Source organism: Lontra canadensis, unplaced genomic scaffold (genome assembly GCF_010015895.1).
Source record: "Lontra canadensis isolate GAN:19392208 unplaced genomic scaffold, GSC_riverotter_1.0 scaffold1, whole genome shotgun sequence".
Taxonomy (NCBI): domain Eukaryota; kingdom Metazoa; phylum Chordata; class Mammalia; order Carnivora; family Mustelidae; genus Lontra; species Lontra canadensis.
In genome coordinates, this window is record NW_022630995.1 from 103,141,819 (window position 1) to 103,166,411 (window position 24,593).

A 24,593-nucleotide genomic window follows, 5' to 3' on the forward strand; every position below is an offset into this window, starting at 1 on the left:
TTTATGTGCGTATGCTTATATATGCAGAAATTAGATCAGAGATTTTTTTTCAATCCATTTTTGTCATCTGCTGTAATTGAATTATAGTCATCATTAACACTTATTAAGTACAAATGTAACAAATGGTGTGCTGGTAGTTGTGAATGCCTCGTCCTTTCTCCTCACATGCCTGAGCCAGGTGCTATGTTTACCTTCTTTACAGAAAAGGAAACTGGGCCTTGGAGAGTTAAATGATTTACTGAGCTAGTGAAGAATGGGGGACTTATCTTACTGCACAGCCTTTCTTCTGAACCACCATGACTGTTATGAGTATACTTCGCTCCAAAGACAAAAAACTTGGGGGAAAATGTAATCCAAAGAAGTTATTTTTTCTCGCCTAAGAATCCCAATGGGGGACATGCCTGAGTGGTTCAGTGGATTAAGCTTCTGCCTTCAGCTCAGGTCATGGTCCCAGAGTCCTGGGATCAAGCCCCATGTCAGGCTCCCTGCTCAGCAGGGAGTCCGCTTCTCCCCCTCTGCACCCCCACCCACTGCTTGTTCTCTCTCTTACTCTCTCAAGTAAATAAATAAAATCTTAAAAAAAAAAAAAGGAATCCCAGAGGGGTTAGTCTAAGGCTGTGGCACAGAGGCTGTCTTCAAGGAATCAGGTTCCTTTCCTTATCCTGCTCTGTCCTTGATGGGTGCCTCTGACCTCATGCCAAGTCACACAACTGCTGCCATGTCCCAAGACAGATCCACATTCCAGGAAAAAAGAAGGGAAATCATTTCAAAGGAGCCCTACCTTTCTATCCAAAAGGAAATCCTCCACAACTTGCATTTCATTGGCCAGCTCTAGCAGCAAAGGAGGCTAGGAATGTGAGAGTTTTTTGTTTTCTGGCCTTTATAAAATAAAAGGCAGGGGAAAGTGTGGTGGGTAGATGTTGAGTGACCAACGAAAACAATACATGTACAAAATAACGGACGCAACCACTCTGCTCAATTATACACCTGCTATAGTATGACTTAGTAAGCCTAGCACACATGGCCCAGTTCTTTTCGATCTGTACTGTCCGTTCTTTTTGACTAAACTTGATTTGTTGCTCTTACCCAACATGTTCCCTTTCAGGCCTCCACGTTGTAAATCTCAGAGTGTTACCGGGACCCTGCCCCTCCATGTACTCGCGGTGCCTGCACCCCGCCACTAAATATGGACAAGTGTTAGAAGACAAAGAGTGTGACAAAACAACCATAACTATACCTTAAACACAAGGGAAATTTTTATTTCTCTCCCTCAAAACAATCTTGGTGAAGGGCCAGGAAGGAAGGCTCCACTATCTTAAATTAGGGTCCTTCTATGTCATTGACCTGCTGTCTTCCATATGATGTTTCTGACTCATTAAGTTTTTAATATCCTAGAACAGCACATAGTAGGCACGAACAAACAACAAAGACTTGGATTAAAGTGACGGAAATGATTCCCATCCTAAGTAAGCCCTGAGATGCCTTTCCATTTTTCACCTTCTCTTTGGAGTTAGCCGTTCTACCAGATGTCCAGTAGATGGCAGCACACACACACAAATATAGTATACAAACGTGAGCCTCCTTTTCCTAAAACTGAAGGAAACTACAAATCCCGGCGTGCATGATGCGCCTGACTTGCTTCTGCACAAAGGTCTCATCAAGTCTGTGGCTGGCCCAGGGATCTGGAGGACGACATCCACTTGCTGCTCTAAAGTAAGATTTCCTAATATTTTTTAAGTTACACTTCAGCCTGGGAAGGGGGGGGGGCTTCGATTTGCTTTGCTCTGCGGGGTACCTATTTCAAGATTAATCTTAGCAGTTAGATCAAGATAAGGGTGTGTTTTTAACAAGTTTGAAACTCAGGCATAGGTAAGTTTTTCAATGTGGCTTTCACGTTGGATTTATTGAGAGTTGCCTCATTTTACCGTTTCAGGTCGTGTCTGCACTGACTTTCCCAAATAAATTCATTTTATTTTTTTTAAATATTTTATTTATTTATTTGACGACAGAGATCACAAGTAGGCAGAGAGGCAGGCAGAGAGAGAGAAAGGAGGAAGCAGGCTCCCTGCTGAGCAGAAAGCCCGATGCGGGGCTCGATCCTAGGACCCTGGGATCATGACCTGAGCCGAAGGCAGAGGCCTTAACCCACTGAGCCTCCCAGGCGCCCCAATAAATTCATTTTAGTTTGATAGTATCGTCTATTGTAACAGTAAGGATTTGTCCCCAAAATTTGGTTTCCGAGAGACAAGGCCGGCGAGGGAGAGATTTCAGAGTGAGCGAGGCGGCCGCTCCGTGCTCGACCAGTTGTTCAGCAAGCGCGTCTCCGGGCGTCCCAGATTTGTAGAGAAACCTCTGGTGCGCGCCTTCAGTGTCAGGCGCCTACGCCGGCAGTCACAGGGGTGCGAAATAATAGCTTCCTAATACACCATGCCCACGATCGGGGCGCGGGGGAGTTTATTGGAGTCTCCTCTTTCTAAAGCCTGTGTATCTCTCAGCTCTTAACGTGTTTACAGTGCAAATGCATCACTCGTGTAAGAATAAGGAAAAGCGAAACAAACAGCGGGACGCCCTGGCATCAGAGTAGGTCGGGCACTGTAAAAGGCCGCCCGGGCCCCTAACGAGCGCAGACTCAATCCCAGGACTTCGGGGAAGCTGCAAGCAGGTCCCCGGAGCGGGTTGCTGGTGGGGCCCTCTGGGAAGCAAAACTCCAACCCCGAATTAAGCTTGCGTCGCGTCAGGAGAGGAAATGCTAGGGTGAGAGGAAACGAGGAAACGAGAGAACCCGCCGTCGGATCCCGAGGGAGGACCACGCACCGCGCGGCTGGGCGGCGCAGTGGCGGGAGGGTCCGCGAGGTCTCTGTGTCGCGCAGAAGTGGTCCTGGAACTCACGCACTCGCCTCCGCGCGGAGGTCGCGCGGCCGCGTGCGGACCTAGGGCGCGGGAGGGCGTGCCAAGACCGCAGGAACAACGCGACCCGCGAGGTCTTCTCTTGCACCTGCAACCTGGAGGCCTAGGTTTGAATTCACAGCCCGGAGACAAGGGGAAGACCACTTAATCCTTCTGAAGGTAGTGCACGGGTGACCAGACTCAGTCTCCAACTGAGACACTGCTGTCGTCCAGCTCCCCTTCCGTCTCCTTCCTTTCACCCGCCCTTCAGGCCACAGCACACCCTCCCAAGGAAAACACCCGTCCCACAGTGATCTTTCTAAAATACATGTCAGATTGTGTCACACTTTTTCCATCAGTCCTTTAGTCCCATTGCCCACAAGAGTAACTGGCGCCTCAGCATTCCGAGCTTAACAGAGATGGGTTCAAAAAGAAAGGACTGGATCATGTGAGTTCTCGAGGCAAGACTAGCTAGCTATCTGTTCTTTATCAGGCAGGTAACTGAGCAGGGTGATTGTGTAGGTTATCTTACATGGCCCATTTAAGGAGGCTAGCTCCCTTTTTTCTTTTTAGAGAATAGAAAACAAAACTCTCAAATTCCTAGCCTCTGGTGCTAGAGCAGGCCTGTGAAATGAGGGTTGGAATTTCTAAGGAGGGCTTCCTTCTTGAATAGAAAGTGAGGACCCTCTGGAAGGCTTTTAGTTTCCACCTTTTTTTTTTTTTTCCTGGAATGGGGATGTGATGACTTGGGACAAAGCAGCCATTGTGTGACTTGTTGTGAGATCATAGGAACCCATTAAGGATAGTGGGGTGAGAAAATGTACTCAGTTCCTTGAAGAAACCCTCAGGTGATCATCATTTGACCTTAACTACCCCAACCCCCCAACCTCATCATGAGCCATTCCTCTCATCCTGAAAAGCTACCGTCCAAGATCCAAATATTTTTCTTTCTTTCTTTCTTTCTTTTTTTTTTTTTTTTTTTTTTTTGGTTTTATTTATTTGACAGAGAGAGCAAGCACAAGAGGGCACAAACAGTGGGAGAGCTGCAGGCAGAGAAGGAGGGAGAAAAGCAGGCTCCCCTATCAGCAGGGAGCCCTCATGGGGCTGGATCCCAGGGCCCTGGGAACATGACCTGAGCTGACAGCAGACACTTAACACTTAACCAGTTGACTGAACCACCCAGGCATCCCAAGAACCAAATATCTTATGCATATCTTATTTCCCCTAGGTCAGAATTCCTCAGTCCTCCATTCTGAAAATTACTGCTGGTATCTATTAAAATTCAAGTAAATGCTTAAACTTTAAGAGAGGATCAGCAGCGTTGAGGGGTGAAATCTTACATAGCAAAGGAGTCAGGAGGCCTGAGCTTAGTTCTGGCTCTGTCATTAACTGGGTCTGTGACCTTAGGAAGTCAAATCAGTTTTCTCATCTATAAAATGGGAGTATTGGACATGATTTGATTTTCCAGCTCTTTTGTTCAATGACTCTCTGAGGCCAACCATGAAATTTTTCCAGTGACAAGGAAAAGCCAGAGACAACTGATAGTGCGAACCCCAAGAAAAGTTACAGCAGAGAAATTGAGAAGCAGCCCCCACTAGTAAGGACACATACAACGCCACAGCAGTTTGTATAGGGACGGTGGGGACAATGGTGATGCTAGTGAGGGGAAGGACCCTGCCTCTGCTATGTCAGTATCAGATGCTGTCTTCTCTAAGTCCTCAAGAAACCAAATGGTGGATTAAAGTCCAATATCTGTTATCACTTCAATGGGTTATGCTAAATGTTTTCTATATACTAAGCTAGGTATCTAGAGTCAGCATGCATGGAGAATTCAGATGACAGGTCATTACGTTCTTAAAGAGTTCATCGAACTGTTCAATCTAGAAGTCACTGCACAGGACTATATACTAAGCCGTTATACACATGTATCTAGCTTAAACTGCAGGCTCCGTTATGGGTCGCCTTGATGGGAAGGTCATCGTCGTGACAGCCGCCGCTCAGGGGATTGGCCGGGCAGCCGCCTTAGTAAGTTATTATCTGTTGTTTGCTTACTAGCTTTTGAGGTATTGAATTATGTGGACAGATCTTGTGGCTATTTCATTCTGCTCTACTTTTTTTTTTCTTTTTTTTTTTTTAATTTTGTGTTTCTGTTGTCCTAAGTTACAAAAAGAAAGGTCGCTATCCCTCACCCTGGGCAGATGAAGGAATGAACACTTCACATGTTTATTATGTGACATTACTGGTACCTTTTGACTCTGAGAGACTTCTTTCTCTGCTCAGTTTCTGTGCATTATGATATATTTGCTGCAGGGGCCCTACCGGAATGCACAGCTTTCTGAAATTACGTCAGCTCAGGTACAGGACTCTAGAGTTATGAGACTATCAGGTTACCTTTACCTTCCAATTTATGTCAACTTCTTGCACATTATAACCCCCACCTGAGCTAATTAATGCACTTATAGTATAGTCGTATGGTATGGTTTGACATTTATGAAAACAGTAGTATACTCTTAGGTGAAAAAGTATTGAAATAACCCATTTTCTCTTATTACTTGGAATATAATAGGAAATGGAAAATAGTAAGAACTTGCTCAGAAATGAAGTACAGGCTATCACATCACAGAATAGTATTTTGAGAGGTGTCAGTAACAGTCCTAGTTTTTAAAAACACAATTTTATTTGATAATGCTTAAAGGAACAAAGTCAAATGACAAGCACAATGTATGTCATGTTGTTCTAATTAATGATAAAAACAGTAACAATGGGAAAGGTGAAGTGAGAATAGAGAGCTTGAAATTCCACCTATTTTATAAGGAAAACAATGAAAATAAGATGAATAGGGAAAGGCTAACCGACTTTCTACTCACGAGAATGGAATCAAATCAAATAAACAAAGGATTTACTTGCACATTGTGTCTCTCAGGCTTTTGCAAGAGAAGGTGCCAAAGTCATCGCCACGGATATCAATGAGTCCAAACTTCAGGAACTTGAAGAGTGCCCCGGTAAGCAAGTTGACATTGTGAACTTGGGATTCAGGTGCTGAAAGAAAATTCCTTAGCTACTTAGTTACACTGGCCTTCTCTTCAGAGCCTGATTCCCTGATACCAATCCATATTGTGCGAACCCACAAAAATCTATATATTTAAATGTATAAGCAACATTTTAAGATGTATACCTAAAATATTTTTTTCTGAAACATGTTGAAAGATTCAGTACTTAGTGACAAAATAACGCGAAAATTTAACAGTTGCTAACTTTTTTTAAGTAAACTCTAGCCCAACATGGAGCTTGAACTCATGATCCTGAGGTCAAGAGTTGCATGTTCTACTGACTGAGCCAGTCAAGTGCCCCTGTTAATGTTAACTTTTTTTAAAAAAGATTTTATTTATTTATTTCTCAGAGTGAGAGCACAAGTAGGGGGAGAGGTAGAAGCAGACTCCCTGCTAAGCAAGGAGCCCAATGCTGGACTCAATCTCAGAACCCTGGGATCATGACCTGAGCCAAAGGCAGACGCTTAACCAACTGAGCCACCCAGGCTTCCCTTACTGTTAATGTTTAGTGATGATTTTCCACTTGAGTGCCTCTCTGTGAGGGAAGCACTATCCAATAGAAACATGATATCAATGTTGATGTCAATGATGACTGTCAATTTTTGTAGTGGCTACATTTAAAAAGTAAAAAGACACAGGTGACATTAATTTTAGTAATATATTTCTTAGGGGAGCCTTAGTGGTTCAGTTGGTTGGGTATCTGCCTTCGGCTTGGGTCATGATCCTGGAGTCCTCGGATTGAGTCCCGCATCCGGCTGCCTACACAGCAGGGAGCCTGCTTCTCCCTCTTCCACTCCCCCTGCTTGTGCTCTCTCTCTCTCCCTGTCAAATAAATAAATAAATCTTAAAATAATAGTAATAACAATATATTTACTTAATTCAATATATCTAAAATATTATAATTTTTACATACACAGTATTTAAAAAGTTACTAATGGAATACTTTACATTTTTATACCAAATCTTTGAAATGTACGTGTACTTTACACTTCCAGTACATTTCAGTTCAGACTATCTGCATTTCTGATGCTCAGTAGCCACAAGTGACTAGTGGCTACTATACTGGAGATAGCTCAGCCGTAAAATCACGTATCATGATGAGAAACTGTAAGAGATTAACTTGTCTGGGTGCGTATTGCCCCTCACCGTACCACACTGAACCTAATTCCAGCATCAGAGGTCTTCTAGTAGCGTTACTCAGAAAGAAATCAAGACGTAGAACTCATTTGAAAGCTAACTATTTTGGCAAAATAGAACTGGTTACATGATCAGATACAACTTAGTCCACTGAATTAGTTAACTGAATTAGACCATGTTGAGTTACCATTTCAACAAGTCTAAGGGAAGCTGCTGTCCTAGAAAAGCAAGAAGCAAAGGAAGTTCTTCTGAAACTCGGTTTTAGTTTTCCCTTTCTTCATTTATAATCTTTCTTTTCTATATCCAAAACGGAAGAATAAAATAAACCATATATTTTTAAAATCGTAAAAGTAACTGCTTCTTTCATTAAAGCATATTTGTTGGTTTAGGTTGGGGAGGGGTGGTTGTTTGGTTTTTTGGTTTTATTTTAGTAGCTAGTACAACATGTCTTTCTCAGACCCCATGCCAGATCTCTCATGGTGTTTCCATCTCTTTTTCTGGCCTCATGTCTCTTCTTGCAATTCAGTCCAGAAATAAGTGATGGTACCCATGACCGACAAAGTCATTGCTAGTAAATAGAAGAATTGACATAAAGGTAAAGGGCACAAATAGAAACAATCGCTTCTTCCACCACTCCTGTCTTTCCCCCTGAGACAGAATTCAGGATCACTGTAGCAGTGATTCAACCTCTGGGGAAAGGAAGGGCTGGAATGGACCCACTTTCAGATGTTACTGCTGGCTTACAGAGGCATCTGATACAGAGCTCTAGATGAGGAGGACTATAAGATTCTGAGATTCCTAAGACCCTACTAATGGCCAACAATCCTGTGAAGCCTAACTGGACCAATATTGTAGTCTTTACACTTCAAAACAGCTAAATCTTCAAAGCTAAACATTTTTATGATTTAAAGGTAAATTGTGTCTTTTGTTTTATTTTTCAGGTATTCAAATTCGGACCCTTGATGTCACAAAGAAGAAACAAATTGACCAGTTTGCCAGTGAAATTGAGAAACTTGATGTTCTCTTTAATGTTGCTGGGTAATTCACACACTTTAATTTCACTGTCCTTACAGAAAGTTTTCTCTTTTATTTAATGACTTTTGATACTATGGCAAAACTAGTCATCATGAGCCATAATATATTTCTTAGGAAATACAGCTAGAGTCTAGATAGAATTTTTATTCCAAGATTCAGCAAGTGAGAAAGCCAGAGAAGTGGACATGGGCTGAGTCCTCAGGGGAATCATGGTCTGCTCAAGAGAACTGGTAGTAATCCAAACCTGTTGACATTCTTAAGGCTGGTAATGCCTCACACTGGACGGGTTATGGATGTTCCACTAAGACGTATAAAATAAAATGAAAAACTGTTTTCCAGTAAATGTCTTTAAAACAAGTATATTTACCACAAACCAAGTACTCAGCCTATTGAAATGCAGGTGTTCCCCGTTTTTTGGCACAACGTTCCAGCCAGTCCTCTACACTGCCCAAGCTCAGGGTTTCTTACTGGAACAATGAGCCCCACCCAGCAAAAGAAGTTTCCGTGTTGCACTTCTGTACAGAGTGCAAGGAGAATGGCTTAATTGAACTTACTAGGGTGGTACCAACAGTCCTGAACCATGTGTGAATAGGGGAGACTGGAACTGAAGCAGCCACACCGAAGACAGGCAGTGCTACTATTTCCCTACTCAGACATAGCCCAGTAGAGGTGAACCCAACGGATGTTTACACAGGAACTAAGTGACATTCCACTTTTCTTATTGTTATATTTGTACTTACTGTTATATTTGTTCTTAGTGTTACATTTGTACTGCCTCATTGACAGAAAAATTCCAGAGTCTTCTAATATATTTTTGTTCTTCTTGCTAATCATGTTTCAGTAAAAAAAAAAAAAAAAAAAAAAAAAAAAAGTCCGTTTGTAGTTTGTCATATGTTAAATTGTGTGGAAATTAAGTCAAAACAACAATTTATGATACTCTATTTTATAAACTGCTCATTCCTTATATGAGAATATACTGAGAGCCATCACAAAAAGAAAACCAGGAAAATTAGGTTTTGAACATCTGTATATTAAATTTTCAACAAGGTAAGAGGTATAGAAATAGAGCGTGTGGTTCTTGCTGTCATATGAAAGATGAGCAGGTTATTTACGAATGTGACTTGAAAAGGAGTAAAGGCTGCTTGAAGAGTTTGGGTTTTTTTCTGCTTTGTTTACTCAATACGTTAGAACTGTATGATAGCAATATTACCTTGCAGCCCTGAGATGTGGAGACACTGGTTTTCCTTGCAATTTGATTTATTTCCCTTTGAAAACACTAAATCTGTTCACCAGAGGGCACTGTTGCTCTTGACATAGGAGTCAGGGCTGGCATCCTAGTCTCATGTTTGTTTATCATTATTTCCTGTGCATTTGACGTCCAGCTTATGTTTGGTGGCCCCAAACCTCTGCCTTTCTTTTTTAAAAGAAAGATGTTTTCCAATAAATTTATTTAGCTTAAGTTGGATACTCATTAACCTAATGTACTAAGTCATATTCCAAATTGTTAAAATCTTCAAAAGGGAAGGTCAATGGCCTGAGTCAATATATGACAGTAAAAAATGGTAAGGAAATGGAATATAGATCTTCTTAAATGATCACTTTTCCCCATTGATCAATCCTTCTTCCAGTTTTGTCCATCACGGAACCATCCTGGACTGCGAGGAGAAAGACTGGGACTTCTCAATGAATCTCAATGTCCGCAGCATGTACTTGATGATCAAGGCATTTCTTCCTAAAGTAAGGACCACTACTACTAGGATAAGCACCACTGGATAAGTAGGCCTCCACACCGGGCACCCAGAAAGGGTCCTCGCATGTGCCAAGCAGTGACAGTAGCTACCATAATGACTAACCTGTACTGAACACTTATATCAAGCATTTAATATGAATTAACTCATTTAACCTTCCAGTTAAGAAATGGTCAAGAAATATTAAGCACTTTCTATTTGCAGGTCTCCATTCTAGGTGCAGAAGACCCATCAGAAAACTAAACAAAGTCCCTTCTCTAAGAGAGATCCCATTTTTGAGGAGTGAGACAGGATAATGGGTAATGAGACATATAACTTGGGGAGTAATTAGAAGTAATATGAAGAAGAAGCTAGGATCTCAGTAAAGTCCAGGAGGGCCTCTCTGAGAAGCTGGAATTTTCATAGAGTTCCAACTGAAATGAGGGTGCTAGCCATTCAGGTATGTGAGGAAGAGGGCCCCAGGGAGAGGGACAGCAAGGAGGCATGCAGGACCAGAAGAATGTGATGAGGTAAGTGCTACTTTATCACATCCACAGTACAAAGGATAAAACTGGGCGGTGAGATAACTTGCCCAAGGTCACATAACTAGCAAGTGGTTAGAGCAGGATCTGAACCCTGGAAGTTGGGCCCCTTTTCGGATTTCAGTGTCCAGGCACATGCTCTCAAGATGGACGTACCACCATTGCTTTTCTGTTCCCTGAGTATTCTCCTTGTTTTTAGGTGAGCCATAGAGGCACCAGAGAGGTGAGAGACAGTGTATGTATGCTAAAGAGAGAGCATTCCTCCTGGGTCTGCTGCCCTTGAATTCCACAGCCTTCACACAACTCATCAATGTTTTTCATTTTATTTTAGAAACAAGCGTTAAATGCCTTTTGATATAAAGTACACACTGGGTGTCCTGGGGGGAGGGGAGAGTAAATAGGAAAAACAATGAGTTCAAATGAACTTACAAGCCGACCGCACAAGCTCAGACGATGAAAGGGGCAGACACAGTACAGAACCACCTCAGTCCAAAGTTGCCAACGGAACCCTAGTGAAATGCAGAGAAGCCATTCTTGTCTTCCAGCCCAGCCGGATTAGATGACAGACATGCCAAATGCTCCAGCCCAGCACAGAGAAGAGCTTTTTTAATGGCAAGGCAGGGCTGATGTTTTGCTCTGAACATTCAACCTAATGTTAAGAAGGATCCAGATGAACATTAAAAGGGAAGTTAGGAAAAATTGACTTAGAAACAAAGAAATTTGTTTTAATCTGCTTGTTGAGCACCTAAAAAGGATCTCTCAGTGGGTCCACAGGATGTTGACCAGCAAAATTTTTTTTAATACAAATCTCATTTTTTCTGCTTAAAATGAGTTCATAGTTCTCATGAACTTACTTGGAGTTCATGAGAATCTATGCTATTTGGAACTTGGATTATTTTTTGAAGACTGATTCTAGGATATGGAAAAGAAGCAGAGGCTATGGTAAAAGGAGAAAGTTTAGGTCACAGTCACACCAACATAATCAGCCTCCTTCATGTCTGGAATGCTTTACAAATATGAGTGAAGACAGCAAGGGTGAGGTATGGTCCCATGGAGCTAAAATTTATACTTGTCGGTAAGTGTTAACTTTTGAAATAGCAAACACTAACTTGCAAATTAGTGAGTTTACCTATGATTTAAAGCATCTTAACAATAATCTATATGAGCAGTAACACCCATTTATTAAAAAAAAATCCTAAGAGATATTAATGACTAGGATGGGCAGGATGAAAGTCACAGTAACCAACCTGACCCCAGATTTCAGACTCTGGCATCACAGCCTGAACTCTGCCCCTCCTTCACTCTGTGCCTTGGGAGATGGCACTTGCACTCTATTTAAAATGAGGGTGAGAAATTACATGATCCCTTCCAGCTCCAGTTGTCTGGGATCCTCTGGGTTCAATTACTATGATGCACATTTCCAAGTTAGAACTTTCGGGTGGTGGGCGCCTGGGTGGCTCAGTGGGTTAAGCCTCTGCCTTCAGCTCAGGTCATGATCTCAGGGTCCTAGGATCGAGACCCACATTGGGCTCTCTGCTCAGCAGGGAGCCTGCTTCCCCCTCTCTCTGCCTATCTCTCTGCCTACTTGTGATATCTCTCTCTCTCTCTCTCTGTCAAATAAATAAATAAAATCTTTAACCAAAAAAAAAAAAAAAAAAAAAAGAACTTTCCAGGGGAAGCCAGTATTTAGAGTCCAGGCAGATCTGAAAAGTCAGGTGGTCAGAACAAAGAAACACTTTTGGAAATTTTTGTTCATGGGTAGACGTACTAAAAACCATTCCAGAACTGGAATATGAGTCAAGAGGCAAAGAACAATTTAAAAATACTCTAAGAAGAGGTCAGTGCAAAATCCAAAGTCAGGGAAATCTTGGCTATGTGAAGGTTTCTCTCCTTTGCTATATCTTAGAAGACTCTTAGCACCTAGAAGTGCTTTGTCAAGTATTTGTTGAATGAATGAATGAATGAATGAATGAATCAATCAATCAATCAATCTAGGTTGTCAGTCCAGGAAAAGGTCAGACATGGAATCACCAAAGACCCAAGAAACCAAGGTCTGCTAGGTTTAGGAGCTGAGGTCAGTGGGGACAAAAAGCTGGGTTGGGGTAGGACTAGTTGATCTAGTTGATGTACAGCTCGAGAGAATTTTCAGAGCTCTTTCCAGCCTCTGCCTGAGTTTCTGGGAGGTGAATCTTACAGAGGATCCCCATGTAGGAGGCATTTCACTTTATACAAGTCGTATTTGCCAGAGAGGGCTGTCGAGTGGGGAGCAAGGAAGAGCACCACACTCTACCAGTAGACACTGAGCCAGCGTTGAGAAGACTGCATGGAAGGAGGCAAGGACAGGGCTCGAGAACCAGCAGACAGACCTGGTTGAATGGATGGCACAAGTGTTAGGGGCAGCACTAACATCTCCTAGGTGGCTATGTTCTAAAGTTTTGCCTGAGGAACTGCTGCATATCAGAAGATGAGAGGCTGAACTTATTTAATATTTCATCTCTATACATCCAGTTGGAGTCTATATATCCTAAAGGCATTAAAAATGGGTTACATATGACAATGATAGCTCAGTAAAATGAAAAAAAAATTAAAAATATGTAAAAATGGGTTATTTGCAAAGTTGGATATGAAAGAATAATAAGGCTTTGTTTTCAAGCCTTGACTTACTCTCCTGGTCTTTTTTATGAGGACCCCATTTCATTATGATCCTCTTTATCATATAACCAAGCAAGTTGGGTTCAGTATTTTCATGCCTACTGCTGTCTTTGACTTGGATGGGTCGCCTCAGCAACCCCTTGCACCCTTTGATCCAACACAATGCCTTAGCTTGTTTTAGACTCTCTGCTCCTGGGTGCAAATGATAACTAAGTATCAAAACAGAAGGGAGGGGAATACTATGGGGAGACCTCTGGTACAGAGGAGGCTCATCCTGGACCACTCAGTTACTCACCTCCATTCCTGCACCTCTCTGTCCCAAAGCTGCTAGAGCAACTCACCCCAGCAGAAGCAACTTCTCTCTCTATACTGACTGCGGAGACACTTTCCTTTTAGAAACTTTTGCCTTGACTCTGATGGCCCATTGTGTCCCGATTTTCCTTCCTCTGTTCTCTGGTGGTCTTCCATTCCCTCTGACCAGCTGTTTTTACCCTTTACCACTCTCAGTGTCCACCATCCCCTCCTTGTTCTTTATGGTCATCCTCTGAGCCTCTGATTTCAATGAGGAGGTAATGCCCATTGGGCAGGGATTCTCTCCAGCTCTTGCTTCTTCCCCCAAAGCATTCATGGGTCCACATGCCCCCAGACATACTTACATGCCCTGGAAAATACACATACATGTTATACTTAAGTATAAATTCATCTGAAAACATTGTTAACTCATAGCAATTTTTTTTCATTCATTATATTATTCCTTTAGGTCTGGGGCAGAGTCCAGCAACCTGCACTTTACACTAGCATCCCAGAGTGCCTGCATGGCAGAGTCGGTCAAGCGTCTAACTCTTGATTTCAGCTCTGGGCATGATCTCAGTGTTATGAGATCCAGTCTCCTGCAGGGCTCTGCACTCAGCAGGGAGTCTGCTTAAGATTCTCTCACTCCTTCTACCCTTCTCCTACCCATGAGCTCTCTAAATTAATTAATTTTAAAAAGAAGCTTCCACCCCAAGAGATTCTGATTCATCACAGTGTAAGGCCCACGTACTGTATACCACATCTAGGAGGACAAAACAGTCACAGTCCCTCCCCTTCAGACCTTCACACTTCAGGGGAATTCTGAGGGAGATGCTCTTAGGAAACACTCCTTCAATGAGGGAGGCGGGCCTCACTGTGTGTAACCCTTCACCATGTCCTGCACTTACTACCTCAGCTCTCTCCACCCCTGTTGCCCACAGACATTTCTGCATCTCTGTCAGCTTCCAGTGGGTCTCCTTGACATAGTGCCGCAGTAGTCTTAGTATTCCGCAAATGCAAACATGCGCTGCTCTGCATTAAACCCCTCATTGTCACCACCACGCTGCCTTCAAGATAAGGCCCAAATTCCTAAATTTAGTCCCCATTGGCCTCAGCAGCCTCATTCCTCCCAGGCTCGGCATTCCAACCAGACCCATCCCTTCCTCCCAGCTCCATGATACAGCCTTTATACATGTGGTTCTTCCTCCTTAAAACACGTTTCTCTTTTATTTTTCTGACTAATGACCTGATTTTCAAAACTCAGACCACCTCTTTCCTCTTTTAGATCCCTCCTCTGAGTGTCCCGCAGCCTGGATTGGTCCCTTCCCGCCACCCCAATCCCCCTCTGTGGAGGTCTCTGCTGTCTGTTGCCTGATGCTGGTTGTGTCAACCCCTCCAGTCTGCAGGCAGCTGTCTACAGGCAGGGAGTGTGTGGTTTATCTTCCAAACTCCTGGAACTAGAACATATCTGAACATAGTAGGTCTTCAACAAACATGTCAAAGTAAGAGTTTTCCAACAACAAGAATACAAAATAATGATTAATGTTCATTAACTTTCCATTTAGTTCAGAGCTCCTTGGTCTTGCCAACGCTCTTGTGGCAAAGGAAGGCGGTAATCCCCCTGGGAAATGTTCCTGCCAGTGAGTGCGTGAGCATGCCACCCTCTCCCAGTAATGACTGGGTGACACTGTTAAGACTGCTTAAGAGCACTTCATGTTAATAGCTAATAAGATGCTTCTGCAAACCATAAGTAAATGCAAATCTTTTAAAGAGGTCATATTTTTATCTTGCAGAGTGGCATTTTTTTTTATTTTTTTGTTTTGGCAGATGCTTGCACAGAAATCTGGCAACATTATCAACATGTCGTCTGTGGCTTCTAGCATCAAAGGTAGGTCTGTCTTCCTCTGGGAATCACGATGCACAGACTCCCATAACTTCACGATCTATGGGTTTTCAGAAATAGCATTGACTATAAAGCCCACACATAATTTCAAAACCACTTTTTAAAAAATTGGTATTATGTTCCTTACTGTCAGTCCTTTTTGCTTTCATTGTAAGCCAATCGTAAAAAATGAATTTGTTTTATTTGCTCTTCCTTGTATTCCTTCTAATGGATATGGAAATGAAAATCAAGCTGGAAGAAGGAAATATTTGTCCATTTAATTAACCAAAAAAAATGTATTGAACACTATGTGCACCTCATGGCCAAAAGGGGAAGAGTGAGGCAAATGCATGTCTTCTGTAGTGTGATAGTATTACCACACGGGTTTGTGCAAAGTGCTGGCACAATACGGGGGAGTGCTTCACAAAGTCAGCTGATCTGGGCCCTAAACAAGTCAAGTCCATGAGCCAGGACTGTGGTGCCAAGTAGAAATGACGTTACAGTCTGGCAAATGATTTGGGAGTTTCAAATGAAAGCGCTACTACTAAGGTAGTGTCCCTTCTCTCCACAAGAATGCACGGGAAGCCTGCCCAAGACAAGAAAGCAAAGAAAGGGCATGGGCCTCTAGATTTTTTGGACCGGTTTGTTCTGTTGTTCTTTCCCCTGATTCTCTTTTGGAATCTGCCCAAGGGTTCTGCCCACCAATGATGAAAACCTAAGACCACTATAGTCCCCTACGTGTGGGTTCTCAACACCTCAGTCTCGACTGAGTTGTGCCAAGAATGATATTATTTTCCCAGAAATTTCAGAAACCAGCCCTCTTAAGGGAGAAAATCTGATACCAAATTTTTAAAAAAGGTGGGATGGGAAGAAGCATGACAGGGGTTACTGGGGACGGTTATTTATGTTCCCTTTCTCAAGAGGACTGTTGTTTTGTCCTTTCAATTGTTGAGCCTTCCTTTCACCCTCAGGAGTTGTGAACAGATGTGTGTACAGTACAAGCAAGGCAGCTGTGATTGGCCTCACAAAGTCCTTGGCCGCAGACTTCATCCAGCAGGGGATCAGGTGCAACTGCGTGTGTCCAGGTGAGGTGGGCCCCACAGGACTGCACACCTGTCCTTCCTGACACACTGGCTGCCACTGTGAAACCTATCCATGGAAGCTTGTTTACCATGTTATATTATATCCTGTCACTGGGAAAAAGCTCAAATGGAAAAGGGTTTAGGCTTATTAAGGTAACAGTCCAACAGGGCCGCCTGGGTGGCTCAGTCAGTTAAGCATCTGCCTTCGGCTCAAGTCATGATCCCAGAGTTCTGGAATTGAGCCACAGGTCGGGCTCTCTGCTCAGTGGAGAGTCTGCTTCTCCCTCTCCCTTTGCCCCTCTCCCATCTGGTGCTCTCATTCTCTCTCTCTCAAATAAAATAACATCTTTTAAAAAAATAGATAAGAGTCCAACAGTAGGTTGGGAATGAGATACTTAGTCGGAATGTACCATAGATGCAAGGGGTTTAAGTGGTATTCATGTGTGTGGAACAATTCCAAATCTCATGGCCAAGACACGTAACTGGCCAGAGCTTGGTGTTCTGAAAGCAGACCAGAGATGACCTTGTCAAGGGAAGGAAAAAAGTAGACCATGCTCGCAGGACCACAGGAAGAAAGTAAGAGCATCCTCCCAGAACATAGGGAGCTACTGAGTCTTGTCAATGACCTGGGGTGAGCCATAAATAAAAAGGAGGGATTAACACCTTCCTTGATGCTATCAAAAGAGGATCAGCACACTGTGGCCAGCAGTAGGAATCTGGCCCACCTCCTATGGAGTAAAGACAGTCATAGTCTGAGACGTCCCATTGAGTTTGCGTACATATTGTCTATGACCATGTTCCTGCTTCAAAGGACCAAATAAATGGTTCTCAAAGCAAAATTATTCCCTATCTGGCTTTTTACCAAAAGGTAGGCTGACCTCCCATTGAAAAGAAAGAAAGCAGAACTTAGTAGACAAGACGTTCAATCTCTCCAAACAAATGCGTTCTGTAACTTACTTCATAGGAATAACTTACTTTCTTAATTACTGTGTGTTGTGTAGGAAATAGATGGGCCCTTCCACTGGTTCCACTGACCCAAAATGAATACAGGGAGCCTAAGAAGAATTACTAACTTCTTCTCTGAAAAGGAATTAAATATCACATCTCCAGGATCAAAGGGGCCCTCAGGGGTTTACAGCTGGTATTGGCGAGTTCAGGATTTTGCGCTTATCTGTGGAACTTTTCGAAACCTAAAATGCATGCCAGAATTGGGGGAAAGAGTGGATGAGGAAAATTTTTGTCATTTGGAAGGTTCCACACCAGATTTTTACATATTCCACCATGCTCTCCCTTCAAGTGAAAAACCAATGATTTATCAGTTTGAAAGAGGAATACAAAACACCCTTCAAGCTACAGAATTTCCAGTTAAAGTGCTCTGTTTGATTTTTCTTGGACTAGAAAAGTAAACCTAGGTAACACCAAGAAAAAGGAGGATGTAGTCAAGCCAGTTTCACTGGGTTTTAACATACCACTGGTGACACTTGACTCTAGCTATTTTGGGTGCCATTTACCCAGTGGAATAAATGGCAAAATGATATGGAAAATGTGGTTCTTTGAGCAGCTGGACTTTTCAGAAGACTGGAAAATATATTATCAAACCGTCTGGAACAAGGAACTAGCTGTGACTCAACAGCCAGTCACAGAAGAAAACCTGACAAGGGATGAGTGTGTCTGGGGTGGCGCCAACAGCGGTAGAGTCACAACTCTTCCACCAGGCTCGTGTAGACTGGCACAGGCCGTGTCAGTCTGTGCCGTGACACAGGAGACTCAGCACAATGGAATTAAGTAGAAAGCTTGCTCTGTGGTTCCATTTAATAGCCATTAAGAGCAGCCATATGAAAGAGATGATGCTCACTTGTCTGAGCAGGTGGGAAGGTATCAAAGTTGCATTTTAAAACTGGATTTTGAGGATATTGTTTAGTGAAGGCTTCGGGTGTCTTAAGCATACTGTTGGTAGGGTCTTGGACTGTTAGGAGGCTATGGATGAGAGAAGTGAGGAAAATATTATTGGAAGCGGAATCTTTTTTATGTGATTCCAGAACGTTTATCAACACTATTGCCTACAGTGATGTGGAAGGTAGAAAATGTTCCTAATGAACCGGGTGACCTACTAAAGGCAGTTTTCCACTCTGAGGTCGAAAGGGCTGCCCACTTCTGGTAAAGTGTGAGAGGAGACAGGTAACCTAAAGAAAGGGTGTTAAACACAAAGGAGCTAGAACTTCGTGAATGAAGATTCCCACCTTCTCCAGGGAAATGACAAATGATGCTAAAATTGAGAAATGGTTTCCTGGTAAACCCGATGGCACTCTCAGGACCAGAGGGCATGACTCTAAAATCACTTGTTATGACCTTACATGTATCATGTGGTTGCCCAAAGGGCTGTCAGCCCACCACAAAAAAAGGCCTTCTGAAGACAATTTATAGATTATATAAATTAAGAAAAAAATTTGGGCAACTTGCTCTGTGGGAGCCTGGACCAAGTGGGATTTTAAAAATTTTAGCATCATTCTTACTTTTTTTTAAGTGAAATAATTTCGAATTATATTTTGTTATGAGAAACATGGAACCGTTTAAATATAGGAATCTGAAACCAGTGAAAATAGGCAAGATAATGAGGAAAATGTAGAACCATCTAAATTACTGAGGACCACAACAAGCATGGCACAGTCCCTAAGAATCCCCAGAGTGAACCTGACAGCAAAAAATGGTTTTGAGATCATGAAGGCATCCTGTGTTCTTGTACTGTGAAGCACTTATATGGATGTGTGGACATCTCAGGGTTGTTCTGAGAAGTAATTGAGATAATACATGTGAAAGTGACTAAAATCCTTAAAGTGTCATGTCAATGTACTGTGACTAAAATATGTCTTGAGAATGCTGGGCAATTCATCCAGAATCCTTGCCTCGTGTCACAAGGAATTATGATCTGTATTTTTAAATATCATAGAAAATGGAGGTGAAACTATCATTCATATTCATGGAAAAGGGTTTCACCAATTGTTGTATCATATGTAAAGGAAGTTTAAAGTTTGTCAATGTCTTTTTCAGTTTGAGTAATTAACCAAGCTGAATGTCCCCCTTTGACTTAGGAACGGTTGATACCCCATCTCTGCAAGAAAGAATACAAGCCAGACCAAATCCCAAAGAGGTATATCTATTTTAAATGTGTTTATATCTTCTGGTTGAAAAATGTCCTCTTTCTTACCTAGAGTAGACAAATTCGTAGAGACAGAAGAGTGGCTGCCAGGAGGTGGTGGAGGAGAGAAGGGGGAGTTATTGGTTAATAGGTATAGAGTTTCCATTTTGCAAGATGAAAAGAGTTCTAGAGATCTGTTGCATGATAATGTGAATGTACTTAACACTACTGAACTCTACACTTACAAATGGTTAAGATGATAAGTAACATACTATGTGTATTTTACCACAGTTTCAAAAATTAAAAAAAAAAAAGCCCACTTCTTTAACTGATTTGATATAGTGTCTGTAGATTTAAGCATAACACATAGTTTGAGTACCTTGGAAGTCACCATAGTCCTACTTGGTCCACAATGAATGAAATTAATGATATTCTCATTATAATACATGATTACTCAATGTAGCACACCACTGGTACCTCTGTAGACTCTTCTTGCCTTTGACCTCCTGAGTTCTCACTACACCTTATGTCACTGATACCTGGTATGGTTTCTGGTCTTAGGCACGGAACGATTTCCTGAAGAGACAGAAGACTGGAAGATTTGCAACCGCAGAAGAAATAGCCCTACTGTGTGTGTATTTGGCTTCCGATGAAGTAAGCACTATTCTTCCCAGGGAGTTCATTATCCTCACTTGGCCATGATTGGCTTATCAAAATAAGGTCACATTAGAGAGCTGCAACATACATACGCTAAGAGGTTGCACTTACAAGCTAGGGGTCAGTTGTGATTTAATTTGCTCAAAGAAAGACCATGTGATCAGAGCCACCAACTCTTCCTCATTCAACTCTACATGTCACCAAATCTTGTAGCAAATGACGGGGAGGATAGAAAAAATTAAATTGCTTAATTTTATGAAAGACAATTGCTTTCAAATATTGTAATTGGGGAAAGCCTGATTGAACGTAAGTCAAGCAATGAACCTCCAAAATTATGAGAGCTTCAGGTGAAATGGGGAGAGAGTTAAACAGATGTAATTGTCTCTAGAAGACACAGGATTGGCATCTGGTATTTTTAGTTTAGGAGAATCCTACTGGCTCTTTTTTTCTATGAATTCTTGTTTGTCATCACATATGGGAATTCCTATCTCTAGCTCTTTCCACTTTGCATCTATTTCGTAACCAGTTTCTCCCTTAATAGCTATTGTATATATTCTTAAATGGCACACAACTACGAAAGCAGAAACTACATTTATAAGGCATAGAGAACAAGAGAATCCCCCTGTTTTATGTTTTTGCATATGACATGACCAGGGAACCGCCGTGTATGAGGAGAGAGGAGGAAAGGGACTCAGGCAGGAATAAGGAGGTGTGTTACTGATGCATTAGCTCTTCTTTACAGTAACTTGGTACACACCAGGCGTTTGTGACAAATACAGTGACAAATACAGTGGCTGAAAAGTGTTAATGACAGAAGCTACCACTTCTCAGATTTGTTAACTACAGTTTTTAGTAGCTGCGGGAATTGCTAAACAAATTACTAATGGAACAAGTTCATTGGCCTTTGTGGTCTCTTTGACTCTATATCTACAGAAAGGCTCATTTGATTTGGGGTGCTGCTGAGGACCTAAATTTCCGTTGTTTAGTCAGAGCTTAGGTTATCAAATACTTGGAAATGTTCTGGCTTGAAATGTGCAATAAAAAGATCTTTGGACTTTTAGAGGAAACCAGAGGAGTCCATATGTATCAGAAAGCTTACTTTTTAAAAAAACACTTTGAGATTATGCTGAGTGAAATAAGTCAAGCAGAGAGAGTCAATTATCATATGGTTTCCCTTATTTGTGGAGCATAACAAATAGCATGGAGGACATGGGGAGTTAGGAGAAGGGAGTTGGGGGAAATTGGAAGGGGAGGTGAACAATGAGAGACTATGGACTCTGAAAAACAATCTGAAGGGTTTGAAGAGGTGGGGGGGTGGGAGGTTGGGGGATCCAGGTGGTGGGTATTAGAGAGGGCACAGATTGCATGGAGCACTGGGTGTGGTACAAAAACAATGAATACTGTTATGCTGAAAATAAATTAAAAAAATGATTTAAAAATTTTTTTAAAAATTAAAAAAAACACTTTGAGGATTTGGGGTCATTTCTTGGTAAAGTGCCTGATAACCCCTTAATTTATCTACAATATTTGATCAGTTTTCATAGGTTTAAGTTTAAAAATTTCTGTTCTCATACTATGATGTCTTTCCTTCCTGTCTCTTCCATTGTCTCAGACTTTAGATAAATTTAAAAGTAAGAACAGAAATTTAATATCCATGCTTAAGTTAAAAGATTTTGAAACCCCTACCACAATGATCATTTCAGCTTTATTTCTTGGGAAAATGAAAAATTTTATGGAAAAAAAAGTAATTTTTAAAATTCCCTTAGTTTTGTACAGATTTAGATATCTGAAACTAGTGTAGAATATTTTTTCATATTTTAATAGCTATAATAATATTATTCATATAAATTTAAAAACACATTTAGTGTGCTTCAGCTCCTGGAAATACCTATCTATTTTGATCAACTAAATATACAATATCTTATATAAAAAATTCTGTTTGATAATTGACATGATTACTTTATGACTGACACTTGATGATGTTCAAAAATTTATTAATGTCATAAAACTCAGCTACTTTAGAATAGTTCTGAATTTTAAAATGAAAATGTGCTATTTTAGCCTATACTTTATCCTAATTTAGGGAGTGGCTGCATATCTCTAAACTTAATTTTCTGATTCTGAGACCAAATACCTGCTTAGAATGTGACATGTGCTAAAACACTAGCCAGAGGCCAGTTAACTCCAGATCTCAAGAACATGCAGCTGTTTCAAATCATCCAAAACTTAATTGACATTTTCCTAAAATGTTTGTTAGGTGAGTATGCCTATTACTGTGAATACATTGTTTAGCTATCTCAGTCATGGGGAAATTGGAAAAAACACAACCTGTGTTAAACCTAGTAATTATTCTGTCTCCTTGTGTTTATCACTGCAGTCTGCCTATGTAACAGGTAATCCTGTCATCATTGATGGAGGCTGGAGCTTGTGATTTTGATCTCCTTGCTGGGAAGGAAGGCAGGCCCTTCCTGTCCACAGTGAACCTGGTTATGAAGAAAATTCACCAATCATATCTTTCCTATTAATGGCATATTAATGAAGACAACCCCTTTTTAATGATGTCATTGTTCACGAGAGTCAGATTCTTTAAATATGTTAATCTCTTTCTAACCTCTTCTGAAATCATTGTAGGGAGATGACATAAAGGATAATGAACTCACTGCAAATGGATAGTTTTAAAGTAAGCCACAATTTGCAAGCATATAAAATGAAAATGTGAATATGAAAAATGGAAGGTTTTTAAGAAAAAGGTATTAATTTGTATTTTACTTTTATTTCAAATTATTCAGCTATTTTGTACAATTCTGCATTGGTCTGTACATGGATACTAATTTTAAAATTTTCACCATTATAAATGAATACAAGGTAGGAAGGAATTTAGCTTCAGTAACTTACATTAAAAAGAGTTTAGATTCGGAACTATACTATTGATCTGTTATATAAAAGAAAATAATCATCAAGTGTTTATGCTTAATGGATGTTATCACTCAAAATTTAGTACTGTTTTCTTAGCTTAAGTAAAAAAATCTTTCTTAAAATAAGCAATGATAATTAGTATGAGCCTAAGAAACTTATAATGAACTAGCAATATTATCAATTTGAGTGATATTTTTTAGGGTAAGTGTAGATTTTTTTCACCAAATTCCAAGTTAATAGTAAGAGGACATGAAATTTAGAAACAGTCTCTTGATAAATAAATGTAAGTGATTCATATAACAGGAAACAAAATTAAAGAAAATAAAATTTTCAAGGGATAGGTGAAATAGATAAAGAGCATTAAGGAATACAAACTTCCAGTTTTAAATAAGTCACAGAGATGAAAAGTACAACATAGGGAATATAGTTGATAGTATTGTAATAACATTGTATGGTGACTATACTTACTGTGGTAAGCATTGAATAATGTATAGAACTATTAATGCAATAGTTGTACACCTGAACTTAATACAGCATTGTACATTAATTATAATTCAATTAAAATATGGTTACAAAGTTTTTGGGATTGTTTTTTTTCCAAGAAAAAGCTTAAGCGGGGCACCTGGATGGCTGTTAGGCATCTGCCTTCAGCTTTAGTCATGATCCCGGGGTCCTGGGATGGAGCCCCAAATTGGGCTCCCTGCTCAGTAGCAAGCCTGCTTCTCCTTCTCCCTATGCTGCTCCCTTTGCTTACGCTCGCTCTCTCTCTCTGTGTCAAATAAATAAAATCTTTAAAAAAGAAAAGAATAGAAAAGAAAAAGCTTAAGCAAATTCATGGATGATAATTCGATAAGACATTATTGGGAAGAAATTTTTTCTTGTTCTTTTAGTTTTAGCATTTTATGTTTGTTTTTTATTTGTTGCTACTTCAAAAGACTAAATGGTATTATGCACATATAGATACCCAATAAATGAGCACTTAGTCTTTCTTTTTAAAACCTTAATTAATAATATTATCATAATCAAAATGCTGTAACTTCTCATCAGGTGAAGTGATGGAAGACTGAAGCTTGTAAGTATGTTATGAGGTACTTTCTGCTGTGAGCCAGTATACATGTGTATGTATAGCTATGACAAATGAATTCTAAATAAACACACAATGAATTCTGCAAAATGAATTCTAACATTTAAAAAAGGCTTTCTCAGAGTTCTCTCAGCTAACTATAAAAAATAAAACATTATAAATAAGAGCAGAGGTAAAATATCACCAAAAAGTTCAATGTTCTCCAAAGTCATATTAATCAAATGGGGTGATGTGTCAATGAAGATCATATGACTGAAAGAAAAGGAAAAATATATTTCATTCCCGTGGTAAGAGGAAGCTGGATACCTCCAGAAATTTCTGCAAGCTTTAGGAGAGGAAGAGCAAGCAGTTTAGGAAAATACAGTAATCACCTTAGATGCCCTGAACATTATTAGATGGATGTGGGTTCATCCACATTACTCACAAAGGAGGACCTGAGAGACAAGAATGAGTGGTTTCTATCTGGTGGAGACATCGCCTTGATGTTGTCCTTCTTGCTTGAAAAGTGATGATTAA

General features: G+C 40.8%; 1 protein-coding gene across 2 annotated transcripts; it reads left to right on the top strand.

Moving 5' to 3' along the window:
* The first annotated feature begins 1,598 nt into the window (after positions 1-1,598).
* On the top strand, positions 1,599-23,367 carry BDH2 (3-hydroxybutyrate dehydrogenase 2). Of its 2 annotated transcripts, XM_032860686.1 has the most exons (10): positions 1,599-1,713; positions 4,820-4,911; positions 5,810-5,888; positions 8,015-8,111; positions 9,737-9,845; positions 15,148-15,208; positions 16,174-16,287; positions 19,374-19,432; positions 19,982-20,074; positions 22,455-23,367. In XM_032860686.1, the coding sequence occupies exons 2-10, from the start codon at positions 4,840-4,842 to the stop codon at positions 22,506-22,508; spliced, it is 738 nt and encodes a 245-aa protein (XP_032716577.1). In that variant the 5' UTR covers positions 1,599-1,713; positions 4,820-4,839; the 3' UTR covers positions 22,509-23,367. The 2 variants fall into 2 exon arrangements, with proteins under 2 accessions (XP_032716577.1, XP_032716568.1); XM_032860677.1 differs by lacking the exon at positions 1,599-1,713 and having other exon boundaries at positions 4,810-4,911.
* Positions 23,368-24,593: the final 1,226 nt, after the last annotated feature.

Bases quoted from the DNA above. Each gene is read 5' to 3' on its own strand.
- BDH2 (XM_032860686.1), top strand. From the start codon at position 4,840: ATGGGTCGCCTTGATGGGAAGGTCATCGTCGTGACAGCCGCCGCTCAG. The intron at 9,846-15,147 runs GTAAGGACCACT...TTGTTTTGGCAG, and splicing joins TCAAGGCATTTCTTCCTAAA to ATGCTTGCACAGAAATCTGG. The intron at 15,209-16,173 runs GTAGGTCTGTCT...TTTCACCCTCAG, and splicing joins TGTGGCTTCTAGCATCAAAG to GAGTTGTGAACAGATGTGTG.